The sequence below is a fragment of the Seriola lalandi genome, unplaced genomic scaffold (genome assembly GCF_002814215.2).
Source record: "Seriola lalandi dorsalis isolate HSWRI2012SDOR001 ecotype SW California unplaced genomic scaffold, Sedor1 jcf7180002054972, whole genome shotgun sequence".
NCBI classification, from domain to species: Eukaryota; Metazoa; Chordata; class Actinopteri; order Carangiformes; family Carangidae; genus Seriola; species Seriola lalandi.
In genome coordinates this window covers 4,369,039-4,395,858 of record NW_019525660.1, presented here as the reverse complement: position 1 = coordinate 4,395,858, position 26,820 = coordinate 4,369,039, and the positions used below count along the sequence as shown (strand labels likewise).

Genomic DNA, 26,820 nt, shown 5'->3' with positions numbered 1-26,820 from the left:
CTGCACAGGAGGTGAAGGTGAAAGAAATGTATTAATTTATTTACAATACATGAATAAGAAGTTGCAGACAACTGGGAGAGGGAGAGAAATAAACAGCAGTGTCCACAAACAACTGGACTCAGTATCAATACCCTCCTGTCATCACCTGTTGATTGGTATTTCATATCAGATGGTCAACAAACTAGGTCTTTGTATTTCTTGTCCAGGGTTCACTTGCTTGACCTCAGATGCTGCAGTAACATTATATAACCTTAACATAACATAATAATTAACATAATCTTAGTTTGCAGCTACCTGCCCTCTGCGCTGGATTTTACTTAATGTACAAGGATATGAGAATATACAGTATGTTTGTGAGGAAACTGATATGTTCTGACTGGCTGCTTATTTGTCTGTCACTCAAACGTATTAAACTGTCGGTCTACTTACCTTCCCGGATTAGAATCTGAACTGCAAAGACTTGCTTAATATGGCGTTGAGGAAACTGCTGAATTGCTATGCTGGATGTTTCCACAGCTAAGATTAAAGAAATATAAACAAATATCCGTCTGTCATTCATTATTCACTTTTCCAGGGAATAAATGAGCTGTTGGGCAACGTGTACAGATTTCTTTGCTGGAATATCACAATTTGCTATGTGGTATTTTTGATTAAACATATTAATTGAGGAATATGCACAAAACTGAAATACTGAAGGTCCCAGTGTTGACATAGGAACCCTTTTCAAGACAGGGCTTCAAAAACAGTGAATAGAGCAGGACTCACCTTATCTCTTTGGTGGCTCATGTTTCTGTACAAATTTTCAATTTAAGACAAACCTGTTGACATGGTACCACATGGGATCACACAAGGGTTGATGAGATTTTTAACTTGGGAAATGATTTTGACAAATAACAAGTCGGGTATTTGTTTATGTGCACCTGTGACATGTAAATTTCTAATTTTTCTAGATTTATGTATCCACTATTCCTATGGCGGCAAGTTTACAGACATTAGTAAACTATAACTGTCCACATGATCAAATGTTAGACCGATTTTATGAATAGGTCAAGTTGCAACTCATTTATTTACAACAGTAATACTGCCATAGAAGATTAATGTCCACATTAACTCAACATAATATTATCAGTTAAATAACTATTATATGGCTGACTGCGAGCCAATAATTAAGCCATTTTTTTTTACAGTTAGAAAGTCCAAGTGATTCCCAATCTATAGGTCAGGTCCCTCCAGGTCAGAAGATAAATCTGAGGGGTAATAAAAGGATAATCGAGACCTGAGACCTGAGAAAAAAGGTCTGCTACAAATTGAATATTAATTCTTTTATAATATTTGGTATTTTTGTGACATATTGGATCATTTTACCTCTTTACGCCTCACATGGTTATAAAAATGAAACCATGTGAAAAGTTTAGAGGGTGTCTCTTGGGTGGAAACATACCTGACACTGTTTTTTTGTATGAGGTCACCATCTGAAAACTGTGGGAACTTCTAGATTAAATCCACATTATGTTGTCTTTTATAATCTTATCACATAACACATGTGACGTGTACAATTTTAATCTGTTGTATTGGAGTAGAAGTACCATAACATTTAAAAACGTGTTTAAAATAAAGTGCCTTAAAAATATATTTCAGTAACTGGACTACTACTTAACAACTAAAGTAAACTGAGTAAATATACTTGGTTACTTTCCATCAGTGGTCTATGTATTGTTTTATGTCAGAAATTATTGTAAGTCAAAGGGAAAGGTTGCATCCAAGTGGAAGTGTTCTCCATGACTTTTATTTTGAAGTTCGTAGCGGAAGCGTGTTTGGTTGTTGTAGCTCCGTTCAGGCTGCTGAGGAGGAGGAAAGCCCTGGCTGTGATGCCGCTGGATGATGGCTGCTTTCGGGATCCTAAGTTACGAACACCGGCCATTAAAGCGGCCACGGCTCGGCCCTCCGGACGTTTATCCTCAAGATCCAAAACAAAAAGAGGTCAGATTTTTACGATGCGCATTCTGAAAGGCCAGGAATGCTGTTTAGGGCAGGGAAATATTGAGTCAAGAACCTGTACGAGCTAACACTAGCTAGCCTGTTTAGCGAGCCCTCTAGACGATTGGGGCCTAGCAATAACAATGAACAGCACCCAGTTGTCAGTTTGTTAGCTAGCTCGCCAGCTTATTTGGAAAAGAACCGGTTCGTTAGATACCAGAGTTTGCTAAGCTTGTCCATGCTATGCAGTTTGAAATAAACTACTACGATTTTTTAGCGTTATGATAGAAAACAATAATCGTTGGCTTTTTAGATTGTGCGTGGCAGATAATTGTTTGTTAGCTTGATGTTTTGGTACGAGTTAACGTTAGCGAAACCTGCACAGCTAAGCTTTGTGATCTGTACGAGTGTAGTAAGCTAAATGATCTATTCCCAGTGTTAAAATTGGAGTTTGGCCTAGCTGGGTAGTGCTGTTGGCTCCTGATCTATTATTAACCAAAGATAATGTGTTGATGTAGATGGAAAACTGGATGCTTTACCCCTGGGGTATTCTGTCACCGTGTCTGCAAATATTTTTAACAATGACTTAATAACATTTCATTATAGTTAAGTGCATTTTCCTGGTGGCAAACCTAATCAAGCACACACTGATTTCCTCCAACTACTACTGGCTGTTTTAGGATCAGAAATAATGAATCATTGTAGACTGACACTAATGTTTTATCAATGTGCACTGAAATGTGTGTTTCAGGATGAGTTGACTGCACTGAATGTAAAGCAAGGATTCAATAACCAACCAGCTGTGTCTGGTGACGAACATGGCAGTGCCAAAAATGTCAACTTCAACCCTTCAAAGGTAATGACTGTTGGCACTGTAGCTACACTGTATGCTACTTGTTTTATTTTTGTGTAAGTGCTCATAATTGATCTGGCCATCACACACGTTTCCCTCAATACTTTGCAGATCAGTTCAAACTTCAGCAGCATTATTGCAGAGAAGCTGCGTTACAACACGTTTCCAGATACAGGGAAGCGTAAGCCACAGGTCAACCAGAAAGATAATTTCTGGCTTGTCACAGCAAGGTCACAGAGCTCCATCAATAACTGGTTTACCGATTTAGCTGGGACTAAACCCCTAACACAGCTGGCTAAAAAGGTAAGACCCTGGTGTATGTCACTAAAAGCCTTCTTAATTAAATGTTTTTTTTTTATATTGCTTTAACTGGTATTATAATTGTTGGAGAAATCTGCTTTGTACATATGAGATATTTTTTCCACATTGGCCACACCCTCTGTATTGTGCTTTGGTTAGCTGGATAATCGGTGTAATTTTTTGCACATCAGTCCCCTGTGCATGGTTTTTCTTTTGTTTCTTTGTTTTCATGTTTTTTTTGTTCATGCTGATTTCCACTATTTATATTCTGAAAGAACTGGTATTGATTTTTTTTTTTTAAGACCATAACAAAAACCCAACATTTTTCATCCATGTCCACAAGAAAAGAGACTAGATTCCCACAAAATATTCAAAGTGTGAATAAGATCAATTCAATCATAAATGTTCAAAGGTAAATGTTAGCATTTAGCTAACGCAGCTAGAGAGGCTGTAGAATACAGGCACATGTTTGCACGTCCTGTGTTAACATCTCAAGAGTTTTGCAATGTGAGCATGCAAATTTAGCTTCACTTGTTGTGGTCTGGCAAGACTTGATAGATTTTTTTCGCCCGGACATCCTGGGTACCCAGAACACACTGGGTGAGGTAATTTATTTCATTTGGCTTGGGAACGCCTTGGATCCTCCTGGAGAAACTGGAAAATGTTACTGGGAGATATGATTGTATTACGTTGCTTAGCCTGATGCCACTGTGACCCAACAATGGATAATCAGCAGAAGACAGAAGATGTATCACTATTTGGAGACATTTACGAGTCAGTTCTGTGAAAGCTAAGAAGAGAGAAAACAAATAAATACCAGTAGTTGGATTGGCCATGGTGACAGAGCAGTCCCCCAAACTGTGCAGAACTCTCCTGGATGAATCAGCTCAACGTTACAAAACAAGAACAATTCAGAAAAGGTAGGTAATGGTGTGTTTTTCTTTCTTTTATTTCCTTATTAAAACAACCAAACTGATGCTTCTGTGTAAATCAAGTTTAGTGTTTGGATTGTTTGGGTGTATTGACTCAAAACACAATGAATGTCTTTATTTGTTAGTGGTGTTTTATTTTTTAAACTTGAAAATCTATATTTATAGATTGTATGGGGAGATGTTTTTCTCATACAAACTGGAGAAAATAAATAAATCAAGATGATGAGCTTTGTATTCATTCAAGTATTTCATAAATCTTTATTATTTACAATTCAACTGCAGTTTGTTTAGTATTTATTTTAATTCCTACTTGCATTGCTGCATACATACATATTTGATTGTTTCCTCACCATATTAAACAATGCTTTGTTACTGTGTTTTTGACAGGTCACTTTTCCAGAAATACAGCAGTTCCAGGTTTCTCCCCAGCTGCGTCACCTGCGCCACAGTTGAAACAATATCAGGACAACAGCAGAAATTGTGGACTTCATGCATGCCGTTCCTCCAGTGCATTCATTTTCAAATCAGAACAGGCAGTGGTGGAGCAGAAAATTAATTTAGCTAAAAAAAAAAATCCCCAAGGATTTCTGTCGAGTGTGTTTACATAATTAGAAAGTTTATCAGCTGTTTGGAAAAAAAGCAACACTAGTCATAAAAAAGAAATTCAATAAATTACTTTGACCTTTGTTTTCTGGCAGAGTTCTGATTTTCTTGTTATTTGTGGTGTTTTGATAGAAATATTCTGGGTGTGTTGTGAATTCTTTCACTCAACATTACTGATGCACATGAAATGCCCCTCTCACAGGTTCCAATCTTCAGCAAAAAGGAGGAGGTTTTTGGATACTTGGCCAAGTACTCGGTCCCTGTCATGCGTTCAGCGTGGATGATCAAGATGACCTGTGCGTATCACGCAGCCATCACAGAAACTAAAGTCAAGAAGAGACATGTGATTGATCCTTGTATAGGTAAGCGAGCGAAGCAGGTAATCAGCATGTTTTTTTTTAAGGAGCGTTGATGTGTTTTTAGGCTTATTTCTTTTGACCTTTGGCTAAAAATACATAATTATGATTATTTCTATGGGATGATTCAATTTTTTTCTGAGTAGAATATGTGTTACTTGTTATTAGATTTTTCTGTGGTGTTAAAATGCATTTTGTGTGTGTGTGTGTTTTTGTTTGTGTGTGTAGAATGGACCCAGATCATTACTAAGTACCTGTGGGAGCAGCTTCAGAAGGTGGCTGAGTTTTACAGACAGGTTCCCAGTCAAGGTTGTAGCTCACCCCTACCAGCCACTCCCGCTGACGTCGAGACGGCCATGAAGCAGTGGGAATACAACGAGAAGCTGGCCATGTTCATGTTTCAGGTCAGTTCACCCCTCAGTAGTCTACTGCTGAACACTGTTGGAGTTAGCATGTTAAAGTAATCACATTCATTTTCCCAGTGATGCAGTAGAAATAATGCACTCTAATGGATCTCTGGTAGTTACAGTATTTAGAGCTGTGCTTAAAATGGTGCTAGAGGCATTTCTTGTATTGCACATAAAATTTCAACATAATTATTTTAGAAGATGTGATTTGGCAACATTTAGCTTTCAAGGAAAATGCTTTCTCCTCTCGTCGTCTCATTCTGCTTTACATTTTGCTGGAATAACAAATAGCACAAAACAGCAGAGGACACTACTTTCGGTTTTATTAAACAGGCTGGTCTCAGCCACTGTAATAAACAAGTGAAGACCAGTTTTAATTAGATGACAGCAAGTATCGAACAACATACAACAACAAAGTAAAATGACAATTTTTCTCTGAGTAACAAAATAATCACATGACATTTGGGGAGAGTAGCTTTGAAAAGGAATCAGTAAAGGATTACTTTTTCAGATATTTTACCAACCTGAGTCTTTGAAGTGAAGATGGAGGTTACTGCATTTTTCAATCAGTGAATCCATTAATGACTTAACTGTAGGTCTCTACATTAAACATTGTAATAATTATGTCCATCTACTTGATATTAAGATGCAGCTGTGTTTTGTTTCTGTGTTCAGGATGGTATGTTAGACAGACATGAGTTCCTGACGTGGGTGTTGGAGTGCTTTGAGAAGGTCCGACCTGGTGAAGATGAGCTTCTGAGACTCCTCCTGCCCCTTTTACTGCAGGTATACTCCTCCATCCATTTACTGGCATCTCAGCTTCTCTACATTAGTCTCTCATCACTCATGCACTGATGGATTGCATTTGGGAAACACGCAGTACTACTTTACATTCGCACAGCTGTACACAGTTACACACACTAGCTGCTCCGTGTTACAACAGGCCTCTGCAGCTGTCCACGGTTTATCACGAACCTGCTGTGTTTCTTCGTTCACAGCACTTTGGCGGCGTTGACCTTTGCTGTCAGTAGCCTCTGGGGCCCACGGCCTCTCATTTTGTTTCTATTTCCAAAGCTGACTGATGTTAATGGTCACTGAGTGCAGTGGGTAATGCTGTGAATCTCTCCTCCGTCCTGCAGTACTCAGGGGAATTTGTACAGTCCGCTTACTTGTCACGGAGACTGGCTTACTTCTGCACACGCCGCCTCAACCTGTTGCTAAGCGACGGCAGCCTAGGCCCCGGCACAGGAGGACATCCAGCGCATGGCATCTTGACGCAGCAAGGTAACGCCCTGCCCCCCACCCCGACCTCCCAGCCAGCAGGAGGGAACCAGCCCCAGACACCCTTCACGGATTTCTACATCTGCCCGCAGCACAGGCCTCTGGTGTTTGGCCTCAGCTGCATGTTACAGGTATTATACTTTCATTTTGACTGATACATAATTGATATGCGTGACACTTTTTTCCGTCATGCTCTGATAAATAACTTTGAAAATGGTTTTGAAACTATAAGACGAAGCTTAAAATACATCACTGACTAGTTCTGTTTTTGCTCTCCCTTGTTATCTGTGTGTGGTTCTTGTCACATCAGAGCATAGTGTTGTGTTGTCCCAGTGCTCTGGTGTGGCATTACTCCTTAACAGACAGCAGGAATAAGACTGGCTCCCCTCTGGACCTCCTGCCCATCGCCCCATCCAGCTTACCAATGCCAGGAGGCAACACTGCCTTTACACAGCAGGTACCTCCATCAGCACTGATGCAGTGTTTATTCTTCTATTTCTGTTTATTTCAAGACCACTTGAAAATGCATGCTTGTGTGTGTGTACAGCACAAAACCCTCTTGCTTGGTGACAAAATGTTACAGCATGTTATTGCAGAACAGATCTGGGCACATAGAAGTAACTAATGCAGTTAAAATAAAACAAACAAATAAACTAAGAGAAAAAGGACTATTCTAGTCGTACCACTTAAGATGGTAGGAGAGACCTGTCACCTCATAAACACAGCTGGCGAGATTCTGGCAGTAACCACTCTTAGTTGGTTTTTCCCATTGACTTTTGGATATTTTTATTTGCCAGATGACAGGATAATATCTGAACCCTTCTTTCACCGCAGGTCCGAGCAAAGTTGAGAGAAATCGAGGAGCAAGTTAAGGAGCGGGGCCAGGCAGTGGAGTTCAGGTGGTCGTTTGATAAGTGCCAGGAGACCACAGCAGGTGAGACAACTGTTCCTTTGTCTCTGCAGACACCTGTGAACAGCTCATACAAACAAGCTTGTTGGAGGACAACAATGGTCAATGTTTGAGATGATTTTTGCGATCTGTTGCCAGGATTTACCATCGGAAGGGTTCTCCACACTCTGGAGGTTTTGGACAACCACAGCTTTGAGAAGTCTGACTTTAACAACTCACTGGATTCGCTGTACAACAGGATATTTGGGTCAGGCCAGAGTAAAGACGGCCATGAAGTAAGGATTGAGTCTTCTTATTTTTAAAAACAGAATCTTTTTAAATGGGATACTACAAAAATACACAGTCACCATTAAAGTTGAGCTAATAGTTTTTAATTTGATGGTATAATTTTAATGCTGGAATGTGAACCACACTTGCAATATTGTCTCAAAATGCATGTTTCTGTCCAGATGTCACCGGATGATGATGCGGTGGTGACCTTGCTTTGTGAGTGGGCAGTGTGCTGTAAGCGTTCTGGCAGACACAGGGCCATGGTGGTGGCCAAGCTGCTGGAAAAGAGACAGGCGGAAATAGAAGCAGAGGTAAGAGACACACCACCTCCGCTGACTTCTGATACATGTTTCTGTCTCTTGCTTGTTTATACACAGCCCCAAACTGATTTCCACACAGTTTTAGCTTAGTAGTAACCAACTTCATTACATCTTCTGTTATTGGTTCCCAGCCTTGACTTGTGACCCTTTGCACTCTGCATCACAATTTAGGGCCTTACTGGGTGTGTGTGTTATCAGCAGTTCAAACAGAGAATAAGCTTTCCTGCTCAGAAATTTCATTTAAATGATTTTTTAGAGGCTGGAAGAGATTAAAATATTCTGCATGTTACCAGAAACATTTGAGAAAGTTGTAAAAAAAAAAAACAACAAAAAAAAACAATATTAACAGAAATGTGTTTTCTTTCCTTATTCCTTTAATCATCTTTTGACCCCTCAGATTTATTTTGGGACCCCAGGGGGGGTTGGGAACCACTGATCTAAGTCTGAGTAACTGCGCTGTCATGTCTGAAAATATCCACCTTTCATATTCATCTGCATAGCACTTCAGTTTGTATTTTACAAATCAACAGCTGAGTTTCCTACTTGCTGTTTTGCCCTACAGACCCGTCATGCCCTCCGGCATTATGATAACATTTGAAATACTCCTAATGCTTCATTCGTACTTTGTGGCATCTGTAAACCAAACTGTGAACTCAAATAAACGTGTCAAATAAGGAAAGTTTTTAAATAAGAGCTCTACATTTAGCACTCAAAGGCTGTGTGTTTGTTTGCAGAGGTGTGGTGAGTCGGAGGTGGTGGATGAGAAGGGCTCTGTGTCATCCGGCTCCCTCTCAGCTGCCACACTACCGGTCTTTCAGGATGTTCTGCTGCAGTTCCTTGACACTCAGGCCCCCACGCTGAGTAAGTCTTTCTTTTTTCAGTCATTTCCTGCGGCTGTAATTCTCAAATGTGCCAAACTTGATCTCAATCTAATACTGAGGGAACTTTATATCCTTTTGTCTTTGCCTCTTATTTCATTTCCCAGTGCATATTTATTATAAATGATTTGGCAAGGGAAACCTGCTATTAAATTATTCAAATCCTCTTTTCCCCTCTGTAGCGGAGCCTGGGAATGAAAGTGAACGAGTGGAGTTCTCCAACCTCGTCCTGCTCTTCTGTGAGCTCATCCGTCATGACGTCTTTTCCCACAACATCTACATGTGCACACTCATTTCCCGTGGTGACCTGGCTTCTGACTCCCACCTGCCGCGCCCGCGATCCCCCAGCGACGAGCCCTCCGATGAATCAGAGCGCAAGGAGCAGGATGCAGGCAGCAGTGTCAAGATGGAGGCACGTTGGAGGCATCTGTTGTTGGTGTTGTGGAGTGTGATGAGTCACTTTGTGCAGCAGTACAAACTAACAGTGTGGCGTAAAAAGGGTAACATGAGATTATGGTTTGTTCAACAGGATACCGGTCTGTCAGAGTCGATGGAGACTGATCACAACTCCAGTGCTAATTTTGACGAGGTAAACACAGTATTTAACCTTTAAGTTTCCTGCCATAAAGCTTTTTTTTTTTTTTTTTTATACACAAATTTGAATCACTTCTACAACATTTCTCTCTTGAACATTCTGGCATTGCTCATGTGTCCTTCCTTAGAGTCATTTCAGCTTCCTTTTGCCTTGCAGATGTTCTCTCCTCCGATGCACTGTGAGTCTAAGGGCAGCCCTTCTCCAGAGAAGCCAGCTCCAGAGCAGGACAGCAAGGCTGGCTGTAAGGACAAGGGCATGGACCCCGCCTTTCCTCAGCTATACGAGCAACCCCGCCACATTCAGTATGCCACTCACTTCCCTATTCCTCAGGTGAGAACGCTCATAGTTTGGCATTTAAAAAGAAATCCCAGGGATGTTTGGATGAGCACGATTCCTTAGAAAACACCACATTCTATTTTGACTGGTATTTTATTAAAGCTTCAGTCCTGATGCATAAAATATACAGTCTGCACCTTTCTCATGTTAGAATTTGAAGTTCTCCGTTCCACAACTTTCTGAACTTTAATTCACGCCCCACTTCAGCAGTTGTTCAGATTTGTGTTAAACATTTACAACTTTCTTTACTTAATGGTGTTATGTTTTTCAGTTGTTTTTCAACCATTGCAGTTCAACCAGATCTTACTTGATTCACCTTACTGTTGAAACCTCAAAGTCAACTCAACAATTGAGATTTATACTTTACAATTTAAAAGTTACATTTGTAAAATTATTCCTCAAACCATGTCATGTCTGTGGTGCAAAAATATATGCACTAATATATTTTTTCCTGTTGTTTGGTTCATATTATTTCTTGGTGTGCTGCTCAGGTTATCAAGTGCGTCCAGTTCATGAGGATCCTTGTGTCCTTTTGTCTTTGCCTTTAGGAGGAAAGTGCCAGCCACGAGTGCAACCAGCGGTTAGTGGTCCTGTACGGTGTGGGCAAACTGAGAGATGAGGCGCGACACACCATCAAGAAAATTACCAAAGACATCTTGAAGGTGCTCAACCGCAAAAGCACAGCAGAAACAGGTACCTCAATTTTATCAGCTTTTGACTGATGCTTAATGTCCTGCGTTTCCCATTTAGTTGATATTTTACATTACCTTAGCTGTAGGGATGCAGTTTGTCTGGCAGCCAGCTGCCATTTAAGATTACGTTTCATCAATTTAATTGTACCTACTTTTCATGTTAAGGAATGAAAATGTGAATCGGTGAAATTGCTTTGAAGTTTTGATGAATGTCCCCCGATTTATTGAGTGAATTTTTTCCTGCATCCCTCTGTAGAATAATCCATGAATATCTTATTAAATATAATTTTGCCTTGTGGAAAGCAGCAGCCTCATCATACTTGGAACATTGTTCACTGGCACACATCGATTGCTTGTTTTCTCACTGTGGCCGATCCTAATAACTCTCCTCTTTGAATACTTTTCATTTGTATTCCCTTTCTCTTGCCCTTCTTCAGAGAACAATCTTTTTTTCTTTCTTTATCGACCTGGGGGGGATGGCATTACTCAATCTTCTTTCCACCCAATTTCTATGCTAATAGCTCTCATCTGTTCACAGACACTTTATCTCAGATACATGTGACCTTATTAAGGTGATTTAAGGTTTTCAGAGTTATAATTGCACAGATTGGAGTGTTTTGTGTCAACTTAGCACATTCCTTTGAGCTCATGATGACCTTCAGCTCACAACTGTGTTTCTCTTAAATGAAAAGTACAATTTCCTTTACTTTAACTGCTTTTATAGCAGTGTCTTTGGCAGTAAAGCTTCAATTTGAAGGAGGCTGGAAATAAGATAACAGGCCACTGGTTTAACTTGATTTCACGGCTGGTCTGTTCTGCTAACTGGAAAGAACACTGCTGACCAGTTATGAGTTGCTTCCTCTCTTATTTTTTTTCACCTCTCTGTCCCAAATACGCAGGAGGGGAGGAAGGACAAAAGAGAAAGAGGAGTAAGCCGGAGGCCTTTCCCACTGCAGAGGACATCTTCTCCAAATTCCAGCACCTCTCCCACTTTGACCAGCACCAGGTCACCTCACAGGTAAGACCAGACAACCTCACCAGTCAAAGGGGTTCATTAAGGCAAATACTCCAGCAGCCTAAAACAAGAGGCCTCCCAAGGTGACTCATTTGGATGCAAATGTAATTTGAGTGTAATTTGATTTCTCTTGTGAGATGTCTGAATACAATTTGAATGGATAATGTACTTTGGTGGCTGTAAATTGAAAACCCAGCAGAACATAATGTATTTTAATTTTAGGTGGTACAGGTTGTAATGGAGAATGCAGTTGATCCTGAATCCAATAAAGTCAATAAAATCACATAGATGATAAAATATAAAACACTTTGCATTTCATTTGCATTTTTAATTGCTTTTAATTCAAGTATAGTTAATAGCAATCAGGCAAGCAAAGCTTTATTTATATAGCAGATGTTATTCAAGGTGGAAACACAATGTGCTGCACAAAGGTTGAGCTGCCACAGAAGTTTCAACCACAAAGAATATGAGAATAGTATCAAGAAACATTAGAAATGAATAAACACAAATTAAAACGAACACATAAATGAAATGTATGAATTAAAAACCATTAGGAAAATAAAATAATCAAAACCAACAACTAATTAAAACTATTAAAAAGTAAGAATAAAACAAGTAATGAATTACACCGATAGAATGAAAAGAGACATAAGTTAAAACCAGTAAAAGGAATACAAACTAAACAAAATCATAATTAAGTGCAGCAAACCAGAAAGGCGCAGCAAGAAAGGAATGTTTTGAATTTAGTTTTAAAAGACGGTAGCGTTGGAGCAGCCCTAATATGATTAGTTAGCATGTTCCAGTGGCTTTGAGCATAAAAGCTAAAGGCAGTTCCAGAGTCAAGACTGCATGAAACTAATATAGATTTAGAAAGTCTCAAGAGGTGAAAAACTGTTTCTTTCCAAAAGCATTATGGTTGTGTTGGTGTCCGTTTTTGTATAAAATAGTTTAACATTCCGGAAATATGCTTATAAGCTTTCTTGCTAAGAGTTGGATCAGATATTGATTGAAGATTGTTTCATTTTAGACGTAGACTGTCTCTGTTGGAGCTCTGCTGAACAGTGTTTTGTGCTTTTGCAGCTCAGAGCCAGAGGGAAGGTGGGAAATGTTTTTGTTTGTTTGTTTTTTTTCTGCATGTTAATGATGTCTTGATGTCTTTGTGTGCAGGTGTCCAGAAACGTGCTGGAACAGATCACCAGCTTTGCCTTAGGGATGTCTTATCACCTGCCTCTCGTCCAGCACATTCAGTTCATCTTTGACCTCATGGAGTACTCCCTGAACATTAGTGGCCTCATAGACTTTGCTATTCAGGTACAAGTAACTTCATCATCAATGTTATTTAACATGGAAAAGAACAGAAAAAAAATATTTTTAATCATCGCTGTTTGTAAATATCCGTTGCCTGTGTGTGTTTTGTAGCTTCTGAATGAATTGAGTCTGGTGGAAGCCGAGCTGCTGCTGAAGTCGTCCAGCCTGGTGGGCAGCTACACCACCAGCCTGTGTCTGTGTATTGTAGCCGTGCTGAGGAGATACCACTCCTGCCTCATTCTCAATCCTGAGCAGACAGCACAGGTTTTTGATGGGTATGTGACTTGATAACACGTGATTTTTGCTAACAGGATACCAAAAATTTAAATCTAAACTAGAATAGATATTTAATTGGGGGCCCAAACCTGGGACTGTATGGTTTTGTAGTCATTATAGTGAAATTAACTGAAATAGAGGTCGGATCCCATCCTTAAAGGGATGTTGGCAGGGTTAATACATCAGTTAAACTTATAATTAAAGTAGTAAAAAGGATGTTTGGAGTTGCAAGTTAAAGAATCTTTCCACTGTCTTTAATGAGGATTTTTATTGTCTCAGGACTGCTGACAGAGCACTTAGTTCCTGAACGCCTGTTCTCAGTTATTTGTGATGCTGGTACTTGAGGAATTCTAGCTGATTCTGCTGTTGCAGTTCTATAAAGTTTGTTTTTGTTTTAAGCATTAGCTAAATGCCTTAAGCGTTAAAGAGAAAGTTTGCTTATATGAAACCTCTATTTAAAATCAATTAAATTAAATATAAAAGTTTTGCTTATACAAACAAGACTTAAAGGAATGGCTTGATATTTTGGGAAATATGCTCATTTGCTTTCTTATCGAGATTTAGACAAGAATATTGATACCACTCGCATGACTTTCCGGTAAATATGAAGCTACTGCCAGCAGGCAGCTAACTTAGCTTAGCACAGAGACTGGAAAGAGCGAGAAACAGCCTCATGATTGCATCTCTAAAGCTCACTCATAGTCCGGCACATAACCACCCGTAAAACTGCAAATAGTTGTTTTAACATTTCAGTTTTTGTATGGATTACCACATAAGACCTAGTGAGTTAAGTAGTGAGCTTCAGAGTTGCTGGAAGGTGGATTTTGTTTCCTTTGGACAGAGCCAGGCTAGTGGTTGTTTTCACGCTAAGCTAAGTTAGCTGGCTGCTAGCGTCATTCTTACCATACAGCCATGAGAGCGGTATCAGTCTTCTCATCTGACACTCAGCAAGAAATCAAATAAGCCAACCCAAACTGTCAGACTGTTGCTTTAAATACGTTGCTGAAGTAGTCGCTGGTGAATCACGTGTGGAAAATGCTTTCACAGGTTGCGCATCGTGGTGAAATCAGGTGTGAACCCGGCGGACTGTTCCTCTGCTGAGCGCTGCATCTTGGCCTACCTGTATGACCTCTATACCTCCTGCAGTCACCTCAAGAACAAATTTGGCGAGATCTTCAGGTAGGAATGATTAACTATTCAGCTGTTTGAAAATGAAATTTGAGAAGGGAATGTGTCAAATAGTGTCCAGGACTTGTTTTCTGTGTTCGACTCGATGTAATTTGTAGTTATTTCTTTTCAGCACCAGTCTTACCTCTTATTCTGTTTTCTCTCTCAGTGAGTTCTGCTCCAAAGTGAAGAACTCCATCTACTGCAACATCGACCCGTCAGACTCCAACATGCTTTGGGATCCTGTGTTCATGATGGAGGCCATCGCCAACCCCTCAGCCCACAACTTCAACCACTCCATGGTGGGCAAGATCCTGAACGACAGCCCAGCCAACCGCTACAGCTTCGTCTGTAACGTGCTCATGGATGTGTGTGTGGACCACCGAGACCCTGAGAGGTGTGTTACTCTTGTTATAATTACTTTATATGTGTGTATGTCTGAGACTGCTTCAGTTTTCCCACTCCCTCTTGGACTGTTGTTAACATCGTGTGATGTGCTTTCAGGGTGAACGATATTGGGATCCTGTGTGCAGAGCTGACAGCGTATTGTCGCTCTTTGAGTGCTGAGTGGCTCGGCATCCTCAAGGCTCTCTGCTGCTCCTCCAACAATGGCAACTGTGGCTTCAATGATTTACTGTGTAATGTAGATGTGAGTTGTGGTTTCATAATTTTGTTATCTGTCACTTCTCTTGCTTTGATCCTTACCATTGCTAGCTGTTCTGTCAAATTTCTTTGTATGCCACATTTTTGATATTTCCAAGTCTTAGCTGTCCTCTAAATTACAGCAGCTTTTGTCACCATACAGCATTCATTTTAAAGTTGATCTTTGCGCTCGTGTCCTTCAGGTGAGTGATTTGTCCTTCCACGATTCCCTGGCAACCTTCGTAGCCATTCTCATTGCTAGACAGTGCCTACTCCTAGAAGACCTGGTTCGTTGTGTGGCCATTCCTTCCCTCCTCAATGCAGGTAAGGATTATTTAACCTTAAGCATCCTGTTATACCAAAATATATATTGCCAATTAAATTGGTGCAAAATTTAGAAGTGCTATCAAATCATTATTCTGTATATCAACTGTCAACGTTTAGCTCAGTTTGGTCAAGTTTGCATGTATCCGACTTGGAGTGGGAGATGTAATTTCAGCTATTTGCCCATTCATTTTTTGCTTTTTCAACCATGTTTCCACAACTTCTAGATTTTTTTTTTTAGTGTTTATCTGCCACATTTAGCTTTTTCCGCGTTTTCTATTGTAACCGCTTGTTGTTTTTTATTTCAACCATATTTTGATCATAGCTATCTATTTCAGCCATTTATATTACTGCCATCCTTCATGCACTCTTAGTTGCAACATGCAGTGTTCAGGTGTTACCACTGACTGAAGTGTGTGTGTGTGTGTATATATATATATAATTAATTTTTTTTATCAAATCATAATTTATATTCTGTCAAATTATTTGATTACCCATCTTCCCACCCAACTGCAGAAATACTCCATGGAGTACGAGTTCCCACTGCTTGAGAACCACTGTTTGAAACAATGCAAAAAGCATCTATGCATATATAATCTCACGGCCATTAGGCTTTCTGTAAATGAATGAACAGTACATTGCTACTTGGCTCATAGAAAGGAATACCAATCTGTATAATGCATACTGCTGTCAGAGAGGAAAGTAAACGCAGCGTATTTGATCTGGATCCATGAAACCTCGATGTGCTTTGTGCACTAGCCAGAGAAGAGCCTCTCTCTCTCCCTGCTGTTAATCTTTCTTCTCCCAGCTTGGACACAAAGCCCCATTCAGCCATGCTGTTTGGTGTTTGGCTCATTTTATAACGCAGCTACACATGCCAAATGCCAACAACTCTGGCTTGTGATAAATGCTTTGTTCTCACTCCCTCTTTCACGACAACAGCTCTATGAAAATTCCTCTTCATCCTGACTGATGAGAGGTCTATCTAGGACAAGGTTTAAATTTAGATGTGTGGCTTTGATGGAATAGATGGTGTAGCCTATGCAAAACAATGAGAGCTCGAGTTATGTGATGTGAAGAAGCTCGACTCTAATCAGTGCACGTGTCCGGACTTTACCTCCAGCCTGCAGTGAGCAAGACTCCGAGCCAGGAGCCAGACTCACCTGCAGGATTCTGTTGCACCTTTTCAAGACGCCACAGCGCAACCCTGTCCCCCAAGATGGTGTGAAGTCAGGTAGTGAACACAACCAACAACTTTTTACCATTGTTTCAACACATTTTTGTTTCTACTTGATTGTGAATATTAATCTTATCCTGGTGATATGACTTTGCAGATAAATCCTCAGTTGGTATCCGGTCGTCTTGTGATCGCCATCTTCTTGCTGCCTCTCAGAACAGCATCGTTGTTGGAGCAGTATTTGCTGTCCTAAAAGCTGTCTTCATGCTGGGTAAGGATCTTTGTAGCACTGTCATATTAAGAAGTTTAAGGTGGGAACCTGTTATATAAAGAATAACTGGTTTTCCTGCTCATGATTCCGCTGTTAGATCTCACTGGTTGATTTTACTGGTCTCTTCATATTTTAGGTGATGCTGAGCTAAGAGGTTCAGGACTGTCACATCCTGCTGGCCTCGACGACATATCTGAGGGACGCAATGTCTCCATAGAAACGGCCAGCCTAGATGTGTATGCAAAGTATGTTCTGAAGACGATCTGCCAGCAGGTGAGAAATTGAGTTGAAATGAGGTGATTGATTTTGAAAGAAATAAAATTACACTACCACTGTTAACTCAGTCGGTTTGAAATGGAAGATGTGAAAATGAAGGTACAAGTGACTTCTCCGAGGACCAGTGCACAGTGTCCTTGTCATGGTCAGTGTTAACAATGCTTATGTATTTTCTCCCTGAAAGCTGTGAATGAAGTGTGAATGCGCATAGAAACGATGAAGTTTCTATTTTAATAATATTAAAATATATTATAAGCTCTCCTGCTTTTCCGAGCTACTTGTAAATGCAGTAAGTCAACGATATATAAAAAGTGTGAATGAGATCATTTTCTGCAACAGATGTTACTTATGCCACATGGACATGAAGGCCAGAGAGAGAGCTGGCAGCAGCTCCGAGGGCAGGACGTGCTCTGAGCCCTTAAGAGACTTCAGACACAGTTTCTACCCAGCAAGGTTCTGACATGTGCAGTTCTATTTCTGAGAAATGAACCTTTGCCCTGTTTTCATCACCGCCCACCCAGCTTTGGATAAGCTTGCTTTGCATGAGTCATGAGTTTACATGATTCTATATCTTAAGCTCTGGTTTCACTGAAATCTTGCTCCTAAAATCAAGATGCTGTTACTCTGATATTGGAATGTTATTCACCGACCACTTTAACGTTTCTAATTCTGCCACCTTTTTCCTCTTTCCCCCTGCTTTCCCTCTTGTTCTGTCCTGCAGGAATGGGTGGGAGAGCGCTGTCTGAAGTCTCTGTCTGAGGACAGCAGTGCCCTCCAGGACCCGGTGCTGGTAAACATTCAGGCCCAACGGCTGCTGCAGCTTATTTGCTATCCTCACCGCCAGCTGGACAGTGATGATGGCGACAACCCACAGAGACAGCGCATCAAACGCATCCTACAGGTAGAAAATAAACATAGACTGTCATTGTGTTTTATATATATATATATATATATATATAAGTGTACACGTGTGTACACATGTGTGTGTGTATATATATATATATATATATATATGTGTGTGTGTGTGTGTATTTATGTGTGTGTGTGTTGGTATATGTATGAAACATGGACAGGTTTTTCAAGTGTATAGGCTTTGACCATCCCTGATTATTCTCTTAAAAATAATGTCTTTCTTGAATCAGAACGGTGCACTTTTGCTGCCCTCTCCTGGCTGAATCAGGGGTTGAGGAAATGCCTTACCAGTACAATGAACCGTGCATACTCAGAACTGGCTTTTGACAAGAAAGGGGGAAAAAATGTATCTAACTATCAGTTATTCTCTTTCATAGAACATGGACCAATGGACGATGAGGCAGTCGTCCCTGGAGCTGCAGCTGATGATCAAACAGAGCACAAACAATGTAAGCTGCTGCTTTTTGAAGGATGAAATATGAATGTGTAGTCTTTGTCAAAATTATCTGAATATTCATCTTTTATTTTTCAATAGGAGCTCTACTCACTCTTGGAGAACATAGCCAAGGCCACCATAGAGGTGTTTCAGAAATCAGCTGAGATGAACTCCAGTAACCCCTCAGGGAACGGAGCAGCAGCCCAAGGTGGCTCAGCACCCAACAACAATAGCACCACAAGCAAGATGAAACCTATTTTAAGGTATGTCCTCCTTTTTTTTTCCCATGTGTTTTTCTCTCTAATAAAATTTTAAAAACATTTTATTCTTTAAATCTGAAGTGTAGGTAATATTGTTAAGGCTTAAACCTTTGCACTTAATGTCTTTTCACATTCATTGCAATTCACTTACTTCTTATTGTGAACATAAATATGTAAATTTATAATTCCACACAAGGGGGTCAGATGGTAAGTCCTGCTCCCTTCTTTTCCTAGTGTTTTTGGTCTGCATACAGTGATGCTCAAGTCTTAACATTTTTGTTTGCACTCTGGTCTGCAGCTCTTCGGAGCGGTCAGGTGTTTGGCTGGTGGCTCCGTTGATAGCCAAGCTGCCCACCTCGGTTCAGGGCCATGTGCTGAAGGCAGCAGGAGAGGAGCTGGAGAAAGGACAGCACCTGGGCTCTTCCTCACGTAAGGAGAGAGACAGGCAGAAACAGAAAAGGTAAGTGGCAAACACATACATCTTTGATACTTGAACAAACGAGATTTTACTTGGGAGTACATATGGCTGGAAGGATGTTTTCATTTGGCGTCACTCTCACAGGCTATGGAAGCTGCAAAAACAAAATTAGCCAGCTATGTGAACAAGATTTCTTCTTTTTATTAAATTCAGTTTTTCCTTCCTCAGCATGTCTCTGCTGAGCCAGCAGCCGTTCCTGTCTTTGGTGCTGACCTGCTTGAAGGGACAGGATGAACAGAGGGAAGGCCTTCTCACCTCGCTCTACAGCCAAGTGCAGCAGATTGTCACCAACTGGAGAGAAGACCAGTACCAGGATGACTGCAAGGCAAAGCAAATGATGCATGAGGCTCTGAAACTACGCCTGAATCTTGTAAGAACCAGCTTGACAGAATCTCTGGCTATAAGGTCCATGTGTAGTTAGTTTTGTTCCCTTGTATGTTGACTTTTTCTAGATTTGTTTCTCAGGGAACCAGCACATCTACAGGTCTGAAAAAGTCTTACAAAGCACTGAATTTAGTTTCCTTAAATATGTCTTAGAAGTTATGGAAGAGTCTTGAATTGAATTAATGTAATGTAAGTTGTACATTTTTCTGTATCTGATTTTGAGCTGCTGGAAGACGTTCTACTTCTACCTGTGAACTAAAAGTGGAATTGTTTTGACAATTGACCAAGGGGGCTGTTCATACTACAGTAACTAGGAGCCTCACCCACTCGTAATGAGCAAATACTTTAAATGAATTAATCATGTTTTGGTTCATTTTGGTTCATTAATTTAATGAATTGTATCTTTAGGAACTATTAACATAGTAGTGGGAAGTACAGAACAAACTTTGGACAAATTGATTTAAGCAATCATGAAAAGGGTATAAAAATTCATTCAATGTGGTATTAATTAGGTCATTAAAAGTCTTAAATTTGACTTGGTAAGCTGTGCAGAAACCCTGACTATGTTGCAAAGTCCATGAAATGAAAGTTTATCATCCAAAACATTTAATGAAAGTCATTCACTTCATTATTGCTCTACTATTTAAAATCCAACATTGGGTTTGATTAAACAAGCCACGAGGAGACTAACAGTATGCTTTCCTCTCCTTACAAAGGTGGGCGGTATGTTTGACACGGTGCAGCGCAGCACCCAGCAGACAACTGAGTGGGCAGTGCTGCTGCTCGACATCATCAGCAGCGGCACAGTGGACATGCAGTCCAATAAGTGAGTGTTGAGTCCGGTCCGCTCAGTATTGCTCTAATTGCACACTTCAGTTATTATTCCTAACCATAAATTGCTGCCAGTACAATTATCAGTCGCTTGATCTGCCTGACCCTGATGATTGTTTCTCTCCAACAGTGAGCTCTTCACAACAGTGTTGGACATGTTGAGTGTGCTGATTAACGGCACACTGGCTGCTGACATGTCCAGTATCTCTCAGGGCAGCATGGAGGAGAATAAGAGAGCCTATATGAACCTGGTCAAGAAGCTCAGGGTAAGAACAGCACACCTTTCTCACCCATAGCCAGGACATTGAGTCTGAAGATGTGCCCCTACTTTTTTATAACTCCTTTTATCCTTTTATTCATATAATGGCTGTTTACGGATTAATAGGTTGCTTTTTGGCAATTTTTTTTCTCTTACGTAGGAAAGGAGGTGAAAGTTCAAATTAAACTACACACAGTGGAGAATCTGTTCTGCCAAAATAGACCTTAAAAAACTGTTTAGGTGTGACCGACCACAACAGTATCAGCGTATCAGGGAAGTGAAATGATAGTATGAAAAAGGCTTTCACACTGGCAGAAAAAAATGTAACTACATCTGTCTTAACTTTTCATAAATCCGTTTTTCAATGATATGCCTGTGTACGAGGAAAACAATAAGCTTTTAATTGTTCACATTTTCATAATCGCTCCTCTCCACAACGTACCCATTTAATTTCCACAGAAAGAGCTTGGAGATCGTCAGTCGGAAAGTTTGGAAAAAGTTCGTCAGCTACTGCCACTGCCCAAGCAAACCCGTGATGTCATTACCTGTGAACCTCAGGGCTCGCTCATAGACACAAAGGGTAACAAGATCGCTGGCTTTGAGAAGGAGGTAAGCGGCTTTATCATGTTGCTCATGTTCCCTGACGTCTACCTGCAACGTTACAAGTTTCATTATGAGTTGTATCTCCAAGTAAAATAAGGATGTTATTATTTGTGGTTTATGTTTTGTGGTATTATAGGTTGGTGTAGATACACAAAATTGACATTACAACAATACATTGTGCCAGAATGTGGTAACATAACATGTACATGCTTATCACGAGTAAGATAATAAGACTGCTGTGTCATTGTTGTCCATCAGGGCCTTCAAGTATCAACCAAACAGAAGATTTCTCCTTGGGATGTCTTTGAGGGTCTCAAACACTCCGCCCCTCTCTCCTGGGGCTGGTTCGGTACAGTGCGCGTGGACCGCAAGGTCACCAAATTTGAGGAGCAGCAGCGTTTCCTTCTGTACCACACCCACCTGAAGCCCAAACCTCGTAGCTATTACCTGGAGCCGCTCCCTCTGCCCCCTGAGGAGGAGGAGCCCCTGACGCCCGTCTCCCAGGAACCAGAGAAGAAGATGATGGAGCCAGTGAAGCCAGAGAAGAATGTGCCTGCTGTCCCCTCCGACTCAAACAAGAAGAAATCCAACAAGAAGAAGAAAACTCCCCCTACCAAGACTGAGGTCAGTTATGTCTACCTAATGATTTTAGAATAATATGGTTTTAACAACAGTCATTCTTGATGTGGGAAAGTGGTGTCAGACTTTTGGACTCCACTGTATTTCTTCCCTGGATTGATGTCTGTACGATCAGGTTTAAAAAGTAATACATTTTGGACTTTTCCCTCCAGGAGTTTATGAACCGTACACCAGGTGGTGTAAGCTACAGCACTAATATGCCACCAGACCTGATGCAGAACCACCCATATGGCAGGATGTACAACCAGCAGGCCATGAGCATGTACACACAGAACCAGCCTCTACCTCCAGGTCAGTTCACGGTGTATTGGTTGAAAAAACAATAACTGAAAATAGCATCTGGGACTGTAGTTTATGTAATTTGTTTGTTTTTTTGTTTTTTTCACAGGAGGTCCCGGTTTAGAACCTCCATACAGACCTGCCCGAAACCCACAGATGAACAAAATGATGCCTACTCGGCCCAACTACCCAGGCATGATGCCCGGCATGCAGGGAAGCATGCCTGGCATGATGCAACTGGACAAGCAATACCCAATGGGTTATAAGCCCCAGCCTAGCATGCCACAGAGCCAGATACTGCGCCAGCAGCTACAGGTCAGACTGGTGAGTCAGTCTACACTGACAGCTCAAGCAACACCTTCTAGTCACGTAGAGCTGAACAAACTGAGTAGCTTGTGAGATAAAGCATTATTAGGATAGTTGATTCCCTTTGTTATTGCTAAAGACCCATTTGGACAGGATTAACATTATGTGGGGGATTTGGGGATAAAATATTCCCTGTGGTCAATGGTAATTTAACTCATCGCTCTGGACAGGATTTTGATATATTCCTTATGTGGTATTTGTTCTAATGTCCCAGTTTTTGGGACTGGTGTATGTGAAGTGATGATGAAAAATCTGAGATCCACTGTAAAATACAAGAATGTTGCTCCAGATAGAATTTAAATAAGATGAGGACAAGCAAGTTTGATGGAAAAAAAAAGGAAAGTAGTTTCAGTTGTAATTATCACTGGGGGGGATGAAATACAGGCTCCAGACTGGATTAAAATCACAGGCAGGAAATATTACAATCATCCCACCACCCCTAGATCAATAAGTCTTGTGCAAATGGGTTTTCAAATGAAAATGAATGTTTAAGTAAAAAAGCTGCTATTAAATCAGTCCTAAGAGGAGGAGAAGAGGCTGAGGACATTGAATCGTTGCTGTTTGCTGACTTATTCTCTCTCGCTTCAGAATCAGAGCATGATAGGGCAGCAGATGAGACAGATAACACCCAACCAACCATACACTCCAATGCCCGCATCTCAGGTAAATGTTTCTGTTGTTTTTCTTTTCTCTGTCTAAGAAATGCATGCAAGTCATCTGACACTTAAAAAGCTGCTTCCATATTTACAGTCCATTCACCATTTTCTAAACATTTGCCATCTACATAGAAATACTTGTAGTTATATATGCTCACTTATATGCATTTTCATGGTCTTGTTTGGGTTCTGTCTGTTCAGAACATATCTCAGGGCTATACCACATACGGATCACACATGGGGATGCAGCAGCATCCGTCCCAAGGTGGTGGTATAGTTCCTTCATCCTATGGGAACCAAAACTTCCAGGGCACCCATCCTGGAGCCAACCCAGCTGTGGTGGATCCTCTTAGGCAAATGCAGCAGAGGCCCAGTGGTTATGTTCACCAGCAGGCGCCAGGCTATGCACACAATATGCAGAACACACAGAGGTCAGTAAAGTGTTATAAGGAAGGTTTTTTTTTTTTTCTTCTAGACAGTTGGCATTGTCATAATTTACCATTGTTTTTGTCCTTGATTTTACATTAATTACTTTGCTGCCTACCCTCGTATTTTTTCTTCCTGTCAACCTCAGGTTTGCCCACCAGCCCCTCCAACAGAATCCCATCATGCACGGCCTCAGTCACATGGGAGGCCAGGGTGTCCATCTAGGCTTGAGGCCCAATCAGATGCTGGCAGAGCAGCAGCAGCAGCAGCAACAGCAGCAGCAACAACAGCAGCAACAGCAGCAGTACCTCAGACAACAAGCACTCAGAGTATGTCACTTTATCATCATACTTTAGCTATGTTTTGGCCAAGTTTATTCATTTTAATGAGTAACTTGTGAAGTGAAAAGGAGGCTGTTCGTGTGCACTGCCTTTTTAATGATGTAACCCTGAAGCTATCCAGTGTTTCCTAATTGAATTTAAAAAAAAAAAGAAAAGATGTTTATATTAAAATACAAGTGGTTATGCTGAAAAGTAAATAGATATTTGGACACAGACAGGTCAGGTTGTGAACATGAGAGGACAGGTTGACTTTTGTTACATCACCTGATTTATGAGTCGTGGGAATTCAGGGCGTGTGGTTGTACTTTACGCCCACTGCTTTTGCCAGAGAATGTAGTTGCCTTGTGTAGCCTTACAAACACTAAATTACATGACTAACTGATCACAAATAATAACAAAAGAAACTAGAATCTAAAGGTGAATCTACGGATGATCAAATTGACAAACATTTGATGAAAAGCAGTCCTGATATTGATGATAATAAATGAGCAAAGCTAAAAGGCATGAGAGCGAGGCATTAGCTTATGACAACCTGTTCACAACTGCAACTAGGAGCAGGGGAAACTCAAGATAGACTGACAACATGAGATTTGTGTTGTTGCTCAGCCTCAGCTGCTCAGTGCAGAACTCTGTCTTGCTGTTGTTAATCCTTTAAAAAGCGTGATGATAAGAGAATTTAAACGTGATTTAAAATGAATGCTACAACACTGCTATTTAGTTTTGCAGTGATTGGTGTAGCCAATGCGTAACCATAAATAACTAATAAAAGCATAATCATGGTTAAGCTTGAATCCAGTCAGCTGAGGGCTCTGAAAGGCTCTGGCCTCAGGCTGTATTACAACTCTTACAATCTGAATATTTCTGCTGTGTTGCCAGGGGCCAGACCAGTCAGTACAATTTTTTTTAAATCAAAAGTCACAAGTCTTTACCGCTAATATCAACTCTTGTCCTTTTCTTGGTTATCCACAACAGCAGCAGCAGGCGGCCCAACAGGTTCAACAGCAGCAGCAGCAGCAGCAGCAGCAGCAACAGCAGCAGCAACAGCAGCAGCAGCAGGTCCAGCCGCAGCAGGTTCCTCCTCAACAGCAAGTTCCACAACAGCAGCAGCAGCAGGTGTCAGCGGTGCCTCCACCAGGCCAGGCACAGAACCAGGGCCTGGGGATGCAGCCACTGCCCCCCCAGCAACCTATGGTAGGTCCCATGCTGATGACAGGGGCTGGATTGTTAGTCCAGTTGTTAGCAGGGTGTACAGTATATGTAAGGAGAGCTGGAGTCGGTGACTTTGCCAGTCATTTGTAAAAGCACTCTGTCAGAAAGATTCATATAGCAATATGTAGTCGAGTATAAGACGACCAATAACACTGACGGATGAACAAAATCTGTGTGGGTAAAAGAGATAGTTGCTTTATATTCAAGTGTCATGCTAGTAGTTGCATGTTTTAGCCAATTTATGTCAAATGTGTATACGTGTCTGTGTAGCCTTTTTTCCAGCTTGAGTTTCTTTTGTTTACGGGTTTAGTTTCTACTTATTTCAGTAAGTTATACAAACCAACTTGCAGATACTTGATTGTTGAAACCCCGTGAGAAAAACCGTGATGACATGTCAGAAAACTGATAATGACTGAAGTCGTTATTAAATCTAGTTGGTAAATTAAATTCCTTGTGGTAGACAACCCTTTAAATTGAGGAAATTGTTGCCTCCTTAAATGCACCACTAGAGGCTTTAATGTTTTCGATATGGTCCGTGATTAAAGCTACATCACCACACAACATAATTTTGATTCTAAAATGAAAGGAAACTGTCAGCCCTGATGGAGCACTTACTCCAAACTAGTTTCAAAACTCTGCAAGTTGATTCTCATAGCATACTACAATGAATGTACACCTGTCAGGAATCAGTCTAAAACCTTGTTATGAATTTTGCCAAATGATTGGTTGTATATTATGTATATATATTTAGTACTGAATGTGACTGAATCTCTGTTTTAGTTCCCGCGACAGGGAATGCAGCAGACTCAACAGCAGCAGCAGACTGCAGCTCTGGTCAGGCAGTTGCAGCAGCAACTTTCAAGTAAGTCAGAAACTCCTTCAGACATCATATTTTCTCCCCCATTTATGCGTGAACCTACAGTTGTCCAGATTCCATGTTTATAATGAAATGTTCCTACTCTTTACAGATACACAACCAGGACAAGGCACCAATTCATATTACTGATAGTGCTTGTTCATAGTAGTGTGCAGAGAGAGTGTGGGGAGGCCCAGCTCTGTAGAGTGGCAGATGAATGTGTCCAGTCCTGTGTAGGCTGTTAGGAGAGAAGACTGTTCCAAGGCACAAAGGACAACCAACCAGATGAACCAAACCCCATCTCGACCACTGAGGCAACGATCAGAAAATATCCTGACTTCAGTCGTGTAATTATGGATTATGAGGGGGGGGGGGTACTGCTCTGGAGTAAACACATAATGGTTAATAATGGAGAAGTCTATGTAAAAAAGTACCAGAAATTATAAGAATAATGCAATTTTTTTATTTTATTTCAATTTGTACAATTTTTTCAGTTTCGTGTATTTCTCATTAAAAAATCATGTCAGTTTTTATGTCTTGTACTTGTGTTGGCTGCCTGTATACTGTTCAAAACCTGTCAGTCTAACAGTTATGGTGAGAGTAGTGGGGATCAAATAAGGCTGTTGTTAAGCAAAAAAAATCCTAACACTAAGTTATTCTGTGTTTTGAGTAACTTTTACATCCTGTTGATTAGATTGTGTTGGCCAATGATTGATCCC

The 26,820-nt window shown here is 40.7% G+C and overlaps 1 protein-coding gene across 2 annotated transcripts; it reads left to right on the top strand.

Moving 5' to 3' along the window:
• Positions 1 to 1,842: 1,842 nt before the first annotated feature.
• Positions 1,843 to 26,634, top strand: med12 (mediator complex subunit 12). Of its 2 annotated transcripts, none has more exons than XM_087171698.1 (43): positions 1,843 to 1,980; positions 2,729 to 2,833; positions 2,942 to 3,133; positions 4,868 to 5,027; positions 5,250 to 5,425; positions 6,104 to 6,214; positions 6,568 to 6,840; positions 7,020 to 7,166; positions 7,544 to 7,643; positions 7,758 to 7,894; positions 8,069 to 8,200; positions 8,944 to 9,070; positions 9,270 to 9,499; positions 9,617 to 9,676; positions 9,839 to 10,012; positions 10,567 to 10,711; positions 11,610 to 11,728; positions 12,893 to 13,036; positions 13,145 to 13,308; positions 14,357 to 14,488; positions 14,646 to 14,873; positions 14,981 to 15,125; positions 15,322 to 15,442; positions 16,566 to 16,676; positions 16,777 to 16,890; positions 17,027 to 17,163; positions 17,888 to 18,067; positions 18,456 to 18,527; positions 18,614 to 18,777; positions 19,073 to 19,234; positions 19,421 to 19,622; positions 20,353 to 20,462; positions 20,598 to 20,733; positions 21,186 to 21,335; positions 21,588 to 21,953; positions 22,121 to 22,259; positions 22,357 to 22,562; positions 23,202 to 23,276; positions 23,471 to 23,700; positions 23,844 to 24,024; positions 25,009 to 25,227; positions 26,026 to 26,107; positions 26,214 to 26,634. In XM_087171698.1, the coding sequence occupies exons 1-43, from the start codon at positions 1,879 to 1,881 to the stop codon at positions 26,249 to 26,251; spliced, it is 6,498 nt and encodes a 2,165-aa protein (XP_087027824.1). In that variant the 5' UTR covers positions 1,843 to 1,878; the 3' UTR covers positions 26,252 to 26,634. The 2 variants fall into 2 exon arrangements, with proteins under 2 accessions (XP_087027824.1, XP_023253750.1); XM_023397982.2 differs by having other exon boundaries at positions 22,357 to 22,571.
• The last annotated feature ends 186 nt before the right edge of the window (positions 26,635 to 26,820 follow it).